The 17,675-nt window shown below is 41.7% G+C and overlaps 1 protein-coding gene across 2 annotated transcripts in view; it reads right to left on the bottom strand.

Moving 5' to 3' along the window:
- Positions 1 to 5,094: 5,094 nt before the first annotated feature.
- RNF115 (ring finger protein 115) overlaps positions 5,095 to 17,675 on the bottom strand; it is an 84,784-nt gene continuing 72,203 nt past the window's right edge. For both annotated transcript variants that reach the window (XM_058695484.1, XM_058695489.1), the window contains 5 exons: positions 12,350 to 12,421; positions 11,120 to 11,192; positions 10,086 to 10,179; positions 7,312 to 7,427; positions 5,095 to 6,385 (listed from right to left, as the gene is read on the bottom strand). In XM_058695484.1, coding sequence (XP_058551467.1) covers positions 6,254 to 6,385; positions 7,312 to 7,427; positions 10,086 to 10,179; positions 11,120 to 11,192; positions 12,350 to 12,421 — 487 coding nt within the window. In that variant the 3' untranslated portion in view covers positions 5,095 to 6,253. The remainder of the gene's footprint in view (positions 6,386 to 7,311; positions 7,428 to 10,085; positions 10,180 to 11,119; positions 11,193 to 12,349; positions 12,422 to 17,675) is intronic.

The raw sequence follows: 17,675 nt of genomic DNA, 5'->3' as shown, positions 1-17,675 counted from the left end.
ACTAGCTTACAAATATTTATATACTATATTTCAACTGGATATAGATTATGGTGTTACTAATAAAGACAAACTGATTTAAAAGCATTACCGAGGGGCGTCTGGCTGGCTCGGTCAGAACAGCATATGACTTTTGATCTCGGGGTTGTGAGTTCAAGCCCCACATGGCGTGTAGAGATTACTTAAATTTAAAAAAACTTAATGAAAAATACTAAAAAAAATAAAAGCATTACTGAAATCACAGCAGCTTTTGTTATGTATTTTTTCATTAAAAAATCCTAAAAATACAACAATCATCTTGTTATGAGGAGTCTAATAATTTTTGGACCCTAAAATTGGTACATCTTATTAGAAAAGGTAAAGAACCACAATCCTACACCCCATGAGTCACAAATACGCAGCTGAAACAGGAAAGGCAACAAACATAGACTCTACTTCCGTGGACACCAACTAAGTGCAATTTGGCAAAACGTTATAAAGTTTTTATGTATACAATCTTAGAGTTGAATGACTAGAATTCCATGTATCTGGCAGGTATGAGAGATCAAAACCTCATAATGTCCTTTGGATAAGACAAGGGCTCTAAGTGGATCCTAGAATATATCTCCACTTGTACACAGTCTCCTTTAAACCCTTGGAGCAGCCCTGTGCTTCCCAGGCTGAGTGCTAAGACGCTGATATTACTATAAGCTACACTTTCCCCCCACAGGATGGCCACTTGTGATATATTCCCTCAAGTTCCTGCCTCAGAACTTACGTGAGACTCATTCTGGAAACTCTCCATACGAGTATGCTTCCTGGGGTGCCTGGGTGGCTCAGTTGGTTGAGTGTCTGACTCTTGATTTTGGCTCAGGTCATGATGCCAGGGTCATGGGATCGAGCCTTGCTTCGGGCTCCACACTCAGTGTGGAGGGTTAGGATTCTCTCTCTATTTCTCTGCCCCTCTCTCCCACTCGTACTCTCTCTAAAAAGTAAAATCAAAAAACAAGTGTATAATTATTAAAAAAAAAAAAAAAAAAAGAGTATGCTCTTCTGCTAGTCCCCAAACTCCCAAATCCCTGTTGGTTTATTCTGGTGAAAAGCACTCTTATCTTCCCATGTCCCTACTTCAGAAGCCAAAGAGGGCTTTCCCTCTCATCCGACTATCTATTTACCAGCCCTGCTCCTTCTCCTAACATCTGTCTTCCTTCACAGATGTCAGTGGCCTTTCTAGATCAGCTCTAAAAACTCTGAACAAGGAGGACACCTGTTGGGATGAGCACTGGGTGTTGTATGGAAACCAATTTCACAATAAATTTCATATTTAAAATAATAATAATAAAAAAAAACTCTGAACAGCCCCTCCTTTCCAAAAGCCCCAAAGGCTGTTTTGTTGTTGTTTAAAACCAGACACAGGGGCACCTGGGTGGCTCAGTCGGTTAAGCGTCCGACTTCGGCTCAGGTCATGATCTCACAGTCCGTGAGTTTGAGCCCCGCATCCGGCTCTGTGCTGACAGCTCAGAGCCTGGAGCCCATTTCAGATTCTGTGTCTCCCTCTCTCTCTGCCCCTCCCCTGTTCATGCTCTGTCTCTGTCTCAAAAATAAATAAACATTAAAAAAAATAAAAAAAATTTTAAAAATTTAAAAAAACCAGACACAAACTATGATTCCCTCTTGATTAGTTTTTGTTAAGACGGACATATTTATAATTTGTATTCCTTGAGGAAAAGAGCATGTGGACACCAGGGAGAAAGAAACTGAAGCATGCAGAAGGTCAAGAGAAGTCAATTTTGTATCAATAATGTATTTAAAAAAACTAAAACTAAAAATCAATAGAAAATTATATTTGTGTTCAACTAATTATACTACAGAAGCAGAGAATGATGAATACTCTTTCCTCAAAGCCATTTTTCCCCTCAACACTTGATGTCTGCCCAAGCCAAACAGTGCCCCACAGCAGAGAACTATGGAAATGCAAGGGTCTGAGGTATGTACAGTGAGAGAACTGGAGTGTGAGGCCCCAGCCCTCTGCTGTACCTCCTAACTTGACCTCAATGGCCACCACAGCCCTTTGTTCCTCTGGTGTGAATGTGCACATATATATACGTATATATATATGTGTATATATATATATATATATATATATATATATACACATATATATATACGTATATATATATATGTATATATATATGTATATATATATGTGTATATATATATGTGTATATATATATATGTGTGTGTGTGTGTCTATGTACACACACACACACACACACACACACACACGGAATCTGTTTCTCCTATTAGCTACCTAACCAAAGTGAGAGTTGTTGTGAAAAAGAAACAAATTCTTCCCCAGAAAAAGTCCTTCGAACTTGAAAGCTAATTATTGGATCAGAGAGAGTATTGCTCAAAGAAAACATGTAACAAGCACTTGCTTAACTGTTGGACAGCAACTGTTGACAACTAAAATTTCTAATAAGCTAAGGAAGCTATTTAATTCATAGCCATCTCCACATCCCCCACCCAGAGTAATTCCTTTTAATTATAAATCAGAACATTGTAAGGAAAGACTCCAGGAGCTATAGCAACAGGGGCAAGCTGCCATCTGGATCCTCCACGTTTCCCAACTCTTCAGAGAACCTTCAGTAGGAGCTTGGAGGGAAACAGAATTTTTGAAGCCAGGTTTATTCCTCCTCCCTGCTCCCAATTTGTTAGCTTAGAAACTTTAAAGACATTGGAGATTCCAGCTAAATGTTCACCACTCTGCTCTTCCCACTTAACTGAGCAGTTCTGTCCAGCCAGAACTGACCCATACGAACGAGAGTTAGACTAACCCCTCAGGGGGAAAACTACCCGAGAAGCGATCATCACTTGGCAGCCAGTAAGGAGTTGTCCTGTATTACTTCCCAACTTCTAAATTTACCAAGCTCTAGGTGGTCTCTCCAAAATACTTTTCTTCCCCTCTAATTTCAAATGATAGTGACAAAGGGAAAATAAAGAAAAGACATTTATGAATAAGAAAACAATCTGTTTAGCTCTGCATGGAACCTACAGGCCATTTAGTATGAATGTAAAGGCCTCAAGTAGAAGGACTCAAGATCTGAAACTGCACCTGTTTCCTCTTCTCTTTAACAACCAGGGGGAGCTAAATCTCTCTCCTTGGCTATTAAGACCTCAGACTCCTGAGTCTGTAAAGCGTTCCAACCGGAAAAGAACGAACATCTGAAAAGTCCAGGCTATGTAGTTGTCCACCTTGGGCACTATATCTAAACTGTTTGAAACATTTAAAACCAAAGCATTCCTGGAAATAAACTCTTAGCGGTAGCCATGTTCTGGTGTGAGACCAATGAATCTACAATGTTTCTTCCTAGAATGGGAGGCATCTCAGATTTCTTCCAGGTTAATTCAGGTTAAGGAAGAAAAATAGATGTATGCTGTACACAGCAAACTGGCTCTCATTCCGTTTACATTTCTTTCACTTTTTAACCCTGGTACTGAGGCCTCTAAGCAAAGCAGACGTTTCTGATACAGACACACTGTTTACTTGGCAAAATTTAAGTGGGATGAGTATCACTCTGCTGGGTGCATCATTTCTATTTTTCCTCCTGTGATGGTTAATTTTATGTGTCAACCTGGCTGGGCCAAGGGGTACCTAAATATTTGGTCAAACATTATCCTGGGTGTGTCTGTGAGGGTTTTTTTCTGGTAAGGTTAACATCCGAATAGGTAGACTGATTAGAGCAGACAGACTGCTCTCAGAAAGAACATCAGTGCCAGTGGGCCTCATCCAAACAGTCAAAGGCTCAACTAGAACAAAATGTCTGACGCTTCTGCTAGCAAGGGGGAGCGCCTCTTGCCTGAGTGAGGACACTGGTCTTTTCCTGCCTTTGGACTCAAACTAAAAAGGCTTTTCTTAGTTCTCAAAATTTCCACCAGCTTCTGTACTGGAATTAAACCACTGGCTCTCCTAGTACTCAAGCCTTTGGGAATCAGACTAGAACTACACCATAAGCTGGCTGCTGGATCAAGATCTTGAAAACTTCTTAGTCTCCATAATCACCCAAGCTAATTCCTTATAATAAATTTCGAAGCGTGTGCGCGTGCACACACACACGCACACACACCTTATTGCCCTACTGACTGTTTCTCTGGAGAACGGTACCCTAGTCCACACCTTAACCTAAATTAACCTGGCACTCCAAGATACCTCCTAGGATAAAACACAAAGACTCATTAAGTGGGCGGGGTACAGGAAACAGGAAGAAAAAAAAAGCCTCATGCCCTCTATCAGAGCAAAACAAGTGAAAAAAATTTCAGCTGAGACTGACACTATTTGCTATTCTGTGTATTAAAAAGGTAATTCCGTACCTACCACTTTGTTTCTGACCCTTTGTGAAATGACTCAGATCTGCTCGTTCTCCAGTTTTCTAGCTGAAGTAAAAATACAACGGCCTGTCCTGGCATCTCCAGACTCTTAACAGGGACACAATTATCCTAATTTTTCTGACACAGCAAACGCTGTTCTACTTGCAAACTACCATGTGCTCTGTCAGCACATGGCCTTTCTCCATCTAAGTAGTGGCCATTAAATATTCAGAATATACCTCCTCCCCTCCCCCCCAGCTTCTTGACCCTGTCCCCCATTCAAAACTGATGTGCAGTTTGAGGCTACCCATCAATGTGCACAGTAAATAGCTCACGGTCTCCAAAGAAACAATCTCTGCCAAGGTAGGACATGAGAGACACAGGAAAAAACATCTTTTATTCCCTCTGGGCCCAACCTAAATCATACCTTTGTGGTGACAATTTTAGAGGCAGGCTGTTAATTTAGCAAGCCATTCTCCCACTTTCTCTCTTCCCTCCCCTACATGTTTACCCTCCATCAAAGATATCTCTAACTCCCTTCCTTCACCCCCAAACCAGTGTATGATAGCCAACAAATATTGAGGAAAGAGTCGTAGCCAAGGGAGAGACTCATCAAAGAGTGGCCGTCTTGTTCTGATCATTCCAAATTGTGAAGGGCTGATGTGACCAAACAGGGGCCCCTGTGACATGCACTAACAGTGGTTACATGTCCCCACCATTTCCTTTTGAGACTTTGAAGTTCCAACAACATTCTTGATCGTCTTCATTTATTCAACTTTAAACACTTAAATGCTTCAAAGAGCATGTGCATGTGCAATGAGACATTGTTAGGCTGAAAATCGAAGGCCCACCTCTCCAAGGCCAAGTTGTTTTGGGCATGATCACAATAATCAGTTTGATTCCAAGTACAGCCAGAACCAAGCAGAACAGAAAGATTTCAGAGATGATAAAAAGGGCTTAAAAAAATTAAAATGAGACAATGTGAAATCTCAATTTCTGAAGACCAATGAATTACTAAAAACAGTGAACTGGCTGTAGAAGCAGTAATGAAGTAATTCCTCTTCTGAGGGAAACTATTTTAAGGTCCCCATGACAAAAGGCAGTAAACAATGAGTTGCGGGTCATTTAAAAAAGCTCCAAAACTAAAGATTTCAAATATCTGTCCTTCTGTGCCTGTATCCTGCCCAACTCATTTCCAAAAGGAACCAGAATCAGATTCCCACCAACGTAAGATTTCTAAGATGCATCATGTTGGCTTCTGCAGAAACTGCACCTTGTGAAGTAGTCTTTAAAAATTAAAATGAGAAAACCAGAGAGTACAACGATAAGCCACTTTCTCCTCCCCACCAATTTTTCTTTGATTTTCTGAGGATTCAAAACAAAAACAAAATCATTCGTCTCAGATTCCTGAATTAACCTGACCTCGCTTGGTGGCTAATGTGGCCAAGAGCAGATGTTTTTGTACAATTAAAACAGGAAGACTTTTTATCAGGACTTTAGGGCTGTGGTTCCACTGTATCTACTATCAAATACACTAATGGTAGGCTGGAGGTTAGATCAGGAAGTGGAAACATCCACTACAAGGTAACATGACAGATGGTGGGACCCTCGCTAGACTTTAAGGTAGAGTGATTCTATTCTGGCAGGGGAAACCCACATAATCAAGTTTCACACTTATAAAAGTATCACTCTGAATTCAGGAATCAGAGGCATTTGGTTGTAGATACAATTCCATCTGTAGATACTAACTTTAAATTGAGAGAAGAAAAAACACTCACTGCATTAATATTATGGGTTGGGGTTTCTTATGCGATTCCTAAATCCACCTACTACTTTTCTGTTTTGATACAATTGACAGCTGTGATAAGAAGACTACCACAGCTGTGGCTCAGATGCGGGCTTTTCAGCTTCAGAAAGTCCATCGGTCGTGTAGCTGGCTGTCACTGCTATATCTGTTGCTTGCAGAGGCCTCAGAGTTCTGGGTTTGCCGAGTAGAGTCCTCACCATTTAAGCTCTTCCTACACACAGGACACGTGTCATGCTGCAACAGAAGGAAATCGGTCCATGTAAACAGCCTGACCTGAGAAGCCAGAGGTGCTAAACACTTAAGAAACCCTGAGAGCTGGCAGGCCGAAAGACAATAAGGGCATGCACTCTCACACAGTACACACTGGGCTCAAAGATGGAACACCAGCACATGTTCAAATGGACCTTGAAACAGAAATGACAGAATTCCAGGCCAGGAGCTTAACAACAACTACCACACGTCACCAAACAGAACTAACCAGATACGGTGACCTGACATGGTCTAGAGCAAGGGTTAGGAAACTTTTTGTTTGTTTTTTTTTATTTTTATTTTTTTAACGTTTTTATTTATTTTTGAGACAGAGAGAGACAGAGCCTGAAGGGGGGAGGGGCAGAGAGAGAAGGAGACACAGAATCGGAAGCAGGCTCCAGGCTCTGAGCCATCAGCCCAGAGCCCGACGCGGGGCTCGAACTCACGGACCGCGAGATCGTGACCTGAGCTGAAGTAGGACGCTTAACTGACTGCGGCACCCAGGCGCCCCTTAGGAAACTTTTTGTGAAGGAACTGGTAATAAATATTTTAGACTTGGCAGTCCATACTGCCTGGGTCACAACCGCTCAATTCTGCTGACGCAGCACAAAGGTAGCTGCAGACAATTGGTAAACAAATGAGCGTAGCTGTGTTCCAATGAAATTTCCTTTACAAAAACAGGTGGCAGGCCCGAGACCTGTAGGCTGTGGTTTGGTAACCTCTGGTCAGAGAAGTTTCCAAACATAAGAGTGATCTAAAAAACAGTGATGGCACCAGCAGGAGTTAGGAAGGGACTAAAATCTGCTCTCCTTGGCTCTCTGTTAACCCGGGACCACCTCCCGCCCTGCCCCGCCCCAGAAGATGTGGCTGGCAGAGACAGCCCATCACACACGAGAGCCGGCTGTACTTACCAGTTCTAACCATGGCACAATACAACTGCTGTGGAAAAAGTGGTTGCAGGGTAACTGCCGGACTTCCTCTTCAACTGTGTAATCTTCTTTGCACACTGGACACTCTAAACCCATATCTGTTGGAGGAGGAAATGCCTTCTAAAGTAAGTGAGCAAAAAGAAGGAAGAAAAAGCTAGTCCAGAGGAATGTATAAGAAAAGATACAAAGTGTACCCTAGGTGGAGGTAGGAAGCACAAACTGCGCTTCACCATGGGGGAGGAGCTGGGAGTAGAAAGGGACTTTTGTGAAAAGGAGGATCGACGAACGGGCTTAGTCCAGAAAGGCCTACTTTTCAACATCGAGGCTTGCAAAAAATAAACCGGGGCTTGGATGATCTGTTAAGTAAAACAGGGAAAGCATCTTCCCAGACGTGTGATATCCTTCTGGCAGTTTCTACTGAGGAAACACAGGCAATCTGTCCACTACAACCACGGGATATATCTGAGCAATCTCAGCAGTTCCCAGTCAGTGTCTCAAGCCACTTTAACCCTGCCATTTTCCACATTTCGCGTCCTCTTTCAGAGTGGTTGTCCTAAAGCCCTCTGGACAAGTTAATTAAAAGCTGTACCAGGAGGTGGTGCTGCAGAATTGCAAAGCCCAAGGACAGCTCAGGCTCCAAGTCCAGAGACAAGAAGCCCTCTGTGAGGAAATGGCTACACACTAACCTGGGAGTACCAGGCAGCAAACTCGGGGTCTCCCAAGTCTGGCTAATGATACCAGCTCCTCCTCTCCAATGGCCAGCATGTGCTACATACATGCCCATAGCACTCAAGGGCCCGGAATAATAAGACTACCAAGAGTCACTCCTTCCTGTCCACTCTTATCTAACACCTTTACCTCAATTCCACCTTTTATTTCTTATGACCGGTCCACCAGAACAGCCTCCCAGGAAGTAGGTATCCTTGACCCCAGGCTTCAACCCTCCAAATTTATCCTATGCTTTGCAAGCAGCTCATTTCCCCTAATACTAGCTTCAGAGCACCCCCCCAGCTGGCACCTCAAAATCACCAAATTCAAAATGAAAACCATCACATCACTTCCATCCCCAAACCCCACTAGACCAGGGGTGGGGTGGGGGGGTGGTTACAATCCTCCACCCTGATAGATGGCAGCACCGCCTCTTGTAGTTCCTGAGCTGCAAAATCTGACAGTCATCTTTGACCCTTTTCCCTCTCTTCCCATTAGGCAATCAGTGATGAAAGCCTTTCTTCAAAGTGATATTGAGTCTACCCTTCCCCATCTGTTAGCATTGCCACTGTCACCTGCACCCCGCCTGGATGTTGCAGCAGCCCCTTGAATCCCCGTTTCTGCTTTCTTTGCCTTCCAATCTATTTGAGATACTACCTCCAGCCGAATCTTCCCTAAAGAGCACCTAAATTCCCTCAATCCTCCATTTGGGGACCTATAAAACTTGCCTGCTACCTAAAACATCCAGCCCTAACTACTCTGCCAGTTTCAACGTCCGCTCAAACAAGGCCTTTCTACCCAAGCATACCTCCCATGCTCCCAAACCAGACTGCATTTCAGGGTTCATCAGGCCACTCTCCTTTTCCCTGGTCCAAACACTATGCCCATGCTGACATTCTCACACTGGTTCATACTCTTCCTTGAACAGAATGACCTCTCTGAGATAGCCTATCCTGTCTTTTAAATCTTCTGACTCTAAACAGGAATTTGTAGTGCAAGAAACTCCCAGTTCGAAATAATGTTCCTTGTCACTAAATTCCTTCAGTGCTTAAAAGTAAAAAAACTGTATCTAATGTACCTGACTGTATCTGACAGAATAAATGTGAAACAAATTCTCAGCCTCCAATTTTTTTTCTCTTCCTCAGTATCATCTACTCAATACTATTTTTGATACTTTATGTGTATTCATTTTGAAAGAGAGAGAGAGAGAGAGAAAGGGAGAGAGACAGAGAGGGAGGGAGACAGGACCCAAGCAGGTTCCGGCTGTCTGCCCCGAGCCCAATGTGGGGCTTGATCTCACCACTGTGAGATCATGACCTAATCTGAAATCAAGAGTCAGATGCTTACCTGACTGAGCCACCCAGGTGCTCCTGTACCATTTTCTAATCATTTAGTTGAGTTTGGCTTCCCCTAGTAAGTTCTTCAAAAAATCAAGTCTTGGGGTGCCTGGGTGGCTCAGTCAGTTAAGCGTCCGACTCTTGATTTCATCTCAGGTCATGATCTTACAGTTCATGGGATCAAACCTCATGTCAGGCTTGGGATTTTCTCTCCCTCTCTCTGCCCCTCCACAACTCGTGCACGTGCGTTCTCTCTCTCTCTCACAAATAAATAAACTTAAGGGGCGCCTGGGTGGCGCAGTCGGTTAAGCGTCCGACTTCAGCCAGGTCACGATCTCGCGGTCCGTGAGTTCGAGCCCCGCGTCAGGCTCTGGGCTGATGGCTCGGAGCCTGGAGCCTGTTTCCGATTCTGTGTCTCCCTCTCTCTCTGCCCCTCCCCCGTTCATGCTCTGTCTCTCTGTCCCAAAAATAAAATAAAAAAACGCTGAAAAAAAAAATAAAAAAAAAATAAAAAACAAATAAATAAACTTAAAAAAAAAAAAAAAAGACTAACCCTAAATGAAAAGGTAGGCCCTATCTTCCACTTACGGCACCAAGTAGCAATTTTAGTTAGGAGTGCTACAGCTTCACCTGAAGACCCTTAGTACAGGAAGGTGCTGCGATTTTGAACGGAGATCAGATTTGACAGAAGAAGTATGGAAATGAACCTACCAACTTGTTCCTGAGTTACTGTTACTGTTGGAAGAGATGTGATCTTTTCTTTGTCAGCCGGGGGAGGCCCTGTGTTTTCCAGTTGTCCTAAAAGCTACAAAAAAGGAAAAAGAAAAAGAAGAAGTGGCAGACATCCTACCATCCCTGGGGAGGGAGCTGCTCCAGCTGAGAACAAACAGTGCATATATTAGAAATGTTAGTTGCTCTTACTTCTGCAAGGCTCTGAGAGGCTTGGGTTTCCCCTTTCCTGCTGCCGGAACACTTGTAATTGCTTTACAATTTCAGAGTGACATCAGTATAACCCTACAGACAAACCCATCATTGCAAGGCCCACCTTTGGGCATAAAGCAATTTCAGAGGCAGCATAAGGGTTGTGATGTCAGGAGTAAAATTAAAACTGAACAAAAGGTAATACTTAACTGGTCTAAAAACTTCATTCTGCTGGAAGAAATAAAAGGGTAAGAGTATGGAAAGTAGCATCAAGTAAGCCAAGAAATAGGTAAATTACTGCCTATGAAAAGATTTGGATATAAATGACATGCTTTCTATTCTCAGCAATCCACAAGGGAAATGAAAACTATTTAAACTAAAATAAACATAAATAAGTGGAAGCGATTATATATGTCATGGGAATACCTTTTTCTCTGCTTCCTTCCCCTACTTTGCTCCATCTAGCAGAAATCCCTGCTTCAAACATGTGAGGAGACCCTCCTTTTTTGTGAAGTAGTTGTTAACAGGATCCTCACAGGACTGAACAAGAGGCCAAAAATACAAAATACTGTTTGTTACAGGAGAAGTCTTTTCTTCCTACAGAGGTGAAACCATCTTCTAGAAAGTCCCTAGGACCTCGAAGGTACATGGATGCTAAACTAAACCCGTAAACCATTCATCCCTTCAGTAAAATGGAAACCCACAAGCTCAAAATATTAGGGAAAGCAGAGTGACTGCCATTCAGAAAGTAGCAGAAGGAAAGCAGGAAGCCTGTGGAACCATGAGACACACTGAACAGACACCCTCAAAAGGCAGCTCCTCACCTGGGTTACAATGGCATCAAGCCCTGTCTGACCCCAGGCATAGTCCCCAGGGTTGGAGTGCAGCATCCCGCTCCTATACATGAGATGAGACAGACAGCATTAGACGGAGTGACCAGGCTCTGCCTCACACCACAGAAAAAACTGGGAGATCCCGTTCTCTCTGAGCTGGAAAGTCACTAGTTCTCTAAAATCAAGTGGCAAAGAACTTCTCGGTATTTTTAAGGTCAAAGAGATTATCCAGAAGTCGTCTCTTACTCTCTTTAAGTAAGGAATTTTTACTTAATCGAATAGAACATAAAATGTGAAGCTACCTAAAATACCACATGACACACCAGAGCGAAAAGAGTGACTCATTGCCTATTGGCTAAGAAAAGTTTGTCTTCTCTACGCCCATGTAGAGTAAATATAGATGGAGCTGCTTTTTAAGGAGAGTTTTCCCTCTGTGACTGGCCAAAATCTGTAGCAGACTTCCCTCATTCGAAGAGGCTGCCCACGGTCCTGGACAATGAGGAGCTTTCAAGGAGAGAAGCAGCCACAGTGGTCTCTGAATCACAACCTAGAGCAATTACAAAAGGGACTCGGCAGCCCCTCTTTTTGGAGCTGCTGGTTGCACTACCCTGGATGACAGATGTCCAAGCTCTTTGGCTGGAACGTGTTAAAAGAAACTAGAGGCTGGAAATAGGGTAACTGAGTGGAAGGACCGAGGACCCTCTGAGCAAAGGAGGCTTCCGAGGCGGAGTCGGAAGTGGTATGTGATTGCCTAGACAAGAAGAAATTCCATCTTAACTTCTATCATACTTAAGTGACACTCTGATACTGAAATACAGCCTTTTATTTCTCCTGAGATACCTTCTTACTTTAAGAATTTCAGCAATTCTTAAGGAATAAAATCTTTCCGTACAACCTACAGAAGAAACTTGCAAGTCAGATACCAGCTTGGCAGGGACCATCTCATTGCCCTCTCAACACAACTCTCAAACCAGAATATGAACCAAACCCGACACATCCAGTGCCCAGACATCCTGGGGGACCAGGATGGTCCTCAGGAGACTGAACAATAAAAAAATAAGTTCTGATTAAGTTTGGGCTCAGCAAATAAAGGCAATCTAACAGTCTGCCAATCAAATCTATATACTCACCTATTCAGCTCTTTCTCTTTCTCACAATGGTATATATACCTAAAATGCTGCTGCTCCAGCAAAGTAAGACAGAAGGCAATTCGCTACTTACCAGGAAAAAGGATGTGAGGATCCAGGAATTGCAGAATTTGCAAAGAATCCTGCAAATATCTGCTGTATTATGCTGTTGCAGGGGGAAAAAAAATTAGGTAAGACAAGAGACTTATGAAAGTACTCTACAGATATCTATGGCTGACAATCAGCAACTCCTCCAACTACCATGGGTCCTCACTTACCACTGTACAAAAGTTAGCACCAGAAATCAGTCAACTACCTGGTAAAGTGCTATTTTGCTATTATGGCTATCTTCCTGAGCTCCGTGATCTTACGTATTAATAGATTTTTGTGAACTAGGCTTGAAATGAATCTGATTACATGGTGTAGTTTTCCAGCTATGTTCCTTGGACCTCTGGCAACAGTATTAGGCTGAAAAGGATGCTAAACCACTGGGATTTAGGCCCAGGCTGTAAACAGTAATGCCATTTTTATGTTTTACACATTGGGTTTCTACATGAGATATTATTTAAAGAGCCCTGTAAAAAATTTTTTCAGAATAATTCCATTTTACAAACATTTAGCAACATACTACATTAGCCCTCAAAAGGTGTTTCAATTGCTTCTAACACAAACATAATCAAATACACACACATCTGACATTTGTCATTCTGAATACTTAAGATGGTGCATCTACTCAGTCCTTTATACTGGTGAACTGATCTTTGTTACCCAGAGATAATGGGCAAAAGAAAAAGACTGAAGAAAGATTTGTTTTGTGAATAATATGCACATTTTTCTTTCTTTCTAATGTTTATTTATTTTTGAGAGACAGCGTGCAAGTGGCGGGGGGGGGGGGGGGGGGGGGGGGAGGGCAGAGAGAGAGGGAGACACAGAATCTGAAGGAGGCTCCAGGCTCCAAGATGTCAGCACAGAGCCTGACATGGGGCTCAGACCCATGAACTGTGAGATCATGACCTGAGCTGAAGTCGGATGCCCAACTGACTGAGCCACCCAAGTGTCCCTTCTCTTTTTTTCTCTGGCTTTACAGAGATATAATTGATATGATACATACTTTTAACCCCTTGGGTCCCACTTTTATTAGGCCAGTCAATACAACAATGGCAGTAGCCAACATTAGACTCTCCCTATTCCTAAAGTTCAACAGTAGATAACTAGACTATGTGTTTGTTTTAAAATAATTGTCCACATATTATTTTATGTTCCTCCTTTGAGTGTATGGACTTAGTGATTTAATTCTTTTTTTATTGAGGCATACTTCACATGAACATTATATTAGTTTCAGGTGTATAACATGATTCAGTGTCTGTATATATTGTAAATGATCACCACGAAAAGGCTAGGTAACATTCATCATCATAGTTACAACATATTTTTCTGTGATTATAAGTTTTAAGATCTATTTTCTTAGCAGCTTGCAAATATGTAATAATTATTAACTATAATGCTGTAATTACCTATAATTAGTATAAGGAACTATAATCTTTTTGCAGTTTTGATGTGCATTTCCCTGATGATATAGTCACGATGCTGTACATTACATCCCCATCATTTATTTTATAACTAGAAGTCTGTACCTCTGGACCTCCTTCACCTATTTCACCCACACCCTACCCCCTACCTCTGGCAACCACCTATCTATTCTCTTTATCAATGAGCTTTTCTTTCTCTTTCTTTCTTTTTTTTTTTTTTTTTTTTTACAATTCCACATATAAGTGAGATCATATGGTATTTGTCTTTTTCCATCTAACTTATTTCGCTTATCACAATATCCTCAAGGTCCATCCATGTTGTTGAAAATGACAAGATTTCATTTCTTTATGGCCAAATAATATTCCTGTGGGCGTGTGCTGTGTGTGTGTGGTGTATATTTATACAAAACACATTTTCTTTAACCATATCCATCAACAGACACAGGTTGTTTCCATGTCTTGGCTATTATAAATAACACTGCAATGAATATAGGAGTGTATATATCTTTTTGAATTAAGGTTTTCATTTTCTTTAGATAAATATTCAGAAGCGGAATTGCTGGATCATATGGTAGTTCTATTTTTAACTTTTTGAGGAACCTCCATACTGTTTTCCACACTGGCTGCACCAAATTTACATTCCCACCAAGAGTGCACAAGGGCTTCCTTTTCTCCACATCCTTGGCAACACTTGTTATTTCTTGTCTTTTCTTTTTCTTTTTTTTTTTTTTAATTTTTTTTAAACGTTTATTTATTTTTGAGACAGAGAGAGACAGAGCATGAAGGGGGGAGGGTCAGAGAGAGAGGGAGACACAGAATCTGAAACAGGCTCCAGGCTCTGAGCTGTCAGCACAGAGCCCGACGCGGGGCTCGAACTCACGGACCGCGAGATCATGACCTGAGCCGAAGTTGGACGCCCAACCGACTGAGCCACCCAGGCGCCCCTTGTCTTTTCGATAGTAGCCATTCTAACAGGTGTAAGGTGACATTTCACTGTGGTTTTGATTTCCAATTCCCTGCTTACTGATGTTGAGCACACTTTCATGTACGTGTTGGCCATCTGTATGTCTTCCTCAGAAAAACAGCTATTCAGGTCTTCCAATCCATTTTTTAATCAGATTGGTTTTCTTTTCTTTTTCTTTTTTGCATTATATGAGTTTTTTCTATATTTGGGTTATTAACTCCTTATCAGATTTGCAAATATTGTCTCCCATTCAGTAGTTTGCCTTTTCATTCTGTTGACGGTTTCCTTTGCTGTGCAGAAGCTTTTTAGTTTGTTAGCCTGTCTATTTTTGCTATTGTCGCCTTTGCTTTTGAAGTCAGATCCAAAAAAAATCATTGCCAGATCAATGTCAAGGAGCTTACTGCTTACACTTTCTTCTAAAAGGTTTATGGTTTCAGGTCTGACATTCAATCCATTTTGAGTTAATTTTTATGTATGGCGTAAGATAGTGGTCCAGTTTCATTCTTTTGCATGTAGCTGTCCAGTTTTCCCAATGTCATTTGTTGAAGAGACTCCTTCTCCGCACTGTATATTCTTGGCTCCTTTGAGTTTATTTCTGAGCTCTCTATTCCATTCCACTGATTTAGGTGTCTGTTTTTATACCAATACCATACTGTGACTTACTTCTTGATAATGGAGTATGAGAGGACAACTTTCAAGATTAGTCATAAAAAGCATTGTGGCTTCCTCCTTTCACTCTCTCTTAAATCACTTTCTTGGAAAAGTGCCACGTAAAGCAGTCCTGTGAAGACCCACATGATAAGGAACTGAAGCCACCTCCCAATGGCCAGAACTAACTTGCCAGAATATGAGTAATTCTCAGTTGATCCTTCAGATGACTGCAGTAACAGCCAACATCTTAACTGTAAGCTCATAAGACACTGGGCCAGAACCACTCAGCTAAGCTGTCCCAAATTCCCGACCCAAAGAATTTAATGAGATGATTAATGTTTGTTATCTTCAGTCACTAAGCTCTAGTGTAATTTATTATACAGCAATAGATAACTAATCCAGATTTTGATGCCTAGAAGTATGTTCTGTTGTAACAAAAACCTAAAATGTGGGAGTAGATTTAGAACCCAAAAGAGGGTATAAGTTAGGACTGTGAGAAGAGTATCAGTGAAAGTTTGAAGAGCCTTGAAGAAACAGTAGAAGCATCATGGCCTTTGAGGAAGTTATGGGTGAGAGCTTAAGTGAGAAAGATCTTGGAAACTGGAGGGAAAGTGATCCTTGTTACGTAGTAGCAATAACAATATGTAAAGTAGAAGTTGTGGCTCATGAACTGGGTGACAGTCTAGCCAATGAGATGTCCAGACAAGAAGGCAGAAGGTACCTCTTGGCTTCTTCTTGCTGCTTACATTAAAATGCAAGAGAGGGATAAATTAAAGGGAAAGATGGTTAAAGTTTATTTTGTTTTATTTTTTAGTAATCTCTATACCCAACACAGGCTCAACCTCACAACCCGGAGATTAAGAGTCGAATATTCTTCCAATTGAGCCAGCCAGGTGCCCCTAAAGAGGAGGATAGTTCAACAAAAAGGAGTTAAGACTAAATAATTCTGAAAATTCCCAGCCTCTCCAGATGGTTACTGATACTAAAATTAAGAAATGGCTTCCAAGCAAAGATCAAATCTATCCAGGGCATGGCCAAAGAAAATGGTTAATGAGGAAGTCTAGCATGTGGTTACCAAAATTCTTTGTTAAGGCCTCAGAAAGATCTACATAGCCTAAAGAACTATTCAATCAAACAACTGGGCTTCCAAGAGGCCTAAGGGTGTTGTATTAGTTCCCAAGGACTACTATAACAAATTCCCACAAATATACAGCTTAAAAAGAAAGGAATTTATTCTCTCATAGTTTTGGAAGCCAGATTCTGAAATCAAGATGTTGTTAGGGTTAGTTCCTTCGGAGGCTCTCAGGGAAAACCTGTTCCATGCCTCTCTCCTAGCTTGTGGTGGTTCCCAGCAACCCTTGCTATTTCTTGGCTTTTAAACACTTTAATCTCTGCCTTGGTTGTCATGTGCCTTTCTTTCCTGCGTCTTCTGTATCCAAATTTCTCTAAGAATATCAGCCACTGGATTTGGGCCCACTCTAACTCATTATGATCTCACCTTTAACTTGATTACATTTGTAAAGACCTTATGCCAAATAATATCACATTCACAGGTAGTGGGGTTCAGGACCTAAACATATCTTTTTTTTTTAAATTCGTTTATTTTATTTATTTATTTATTTTCATCTTCAGTTATTTTTGAGAGAGACAACAGACAGACAGAGTGTGAGCAGGGGAGGAAGAGAGAGGGAGGGAGATACAAAATCCAAAGCAGGCTCCAGGCTCTGATCTGTCAGCACAGAGCCCAACGCAGGGCTCAAACTCACAAACTGAGATTATGAGCTGAACTGAAGCCGGAAGCTTAACCAACTGAGCCACACAGGCTCCCCTGGACCTAAACATGTCTTTGTGGAGAATACAATTCTACCCACTACAAGTACTGTCCCTTAGCAATACCAGCAGAAGCCCAAAGCAGAAAGGAGATTATCTCTGGAAAAGATATGTGGGTGTGGCTTTTCCTAAAGGCATGAATCTCAGTAACATTCATAAGAGACTCTAAGTTTTAAAAAGAAAACACTGCCAGCTTAAATTAAAAGGTACAGAGGCAAAACTAAATGAAAAGAAGCCTCTTGGGCCCTTAAAACTCTAGTGGCAAGAAACAGACTAAGAAAACTATGCAGCTGCAAACCTGGACTACTTTTCATGGAAAAGAAAAGATAACTTACAAGGTGAAACCAAGAGCCTAGAAGGATGAAACAAGAGCCACAGAGCAGCATTCCTGGGCAAAAGGAGAACTAAGTCCTAATCAAGGAACTGCCAACATTTATACAGATAAC

This window comes from Neofelis nebulosa, chromosome 2 (assembly GCF_028018385.1).
Source record: "Neofelis nebulosa isolate mNeoNeb1 chromosome 2, mNeoNeb1.pri, whole genome shotgun sequence".
In the NCBI taxonomy this organism is placed as follows: Eukaryota; Metazoa; Chordata; class Mammalia; order Carnivora; family Felidae; genus Neofelis; species Neofelis nebulosa.
This window is presented reverse-complemented; position numbering and strand designations above follow the sequence as displayed.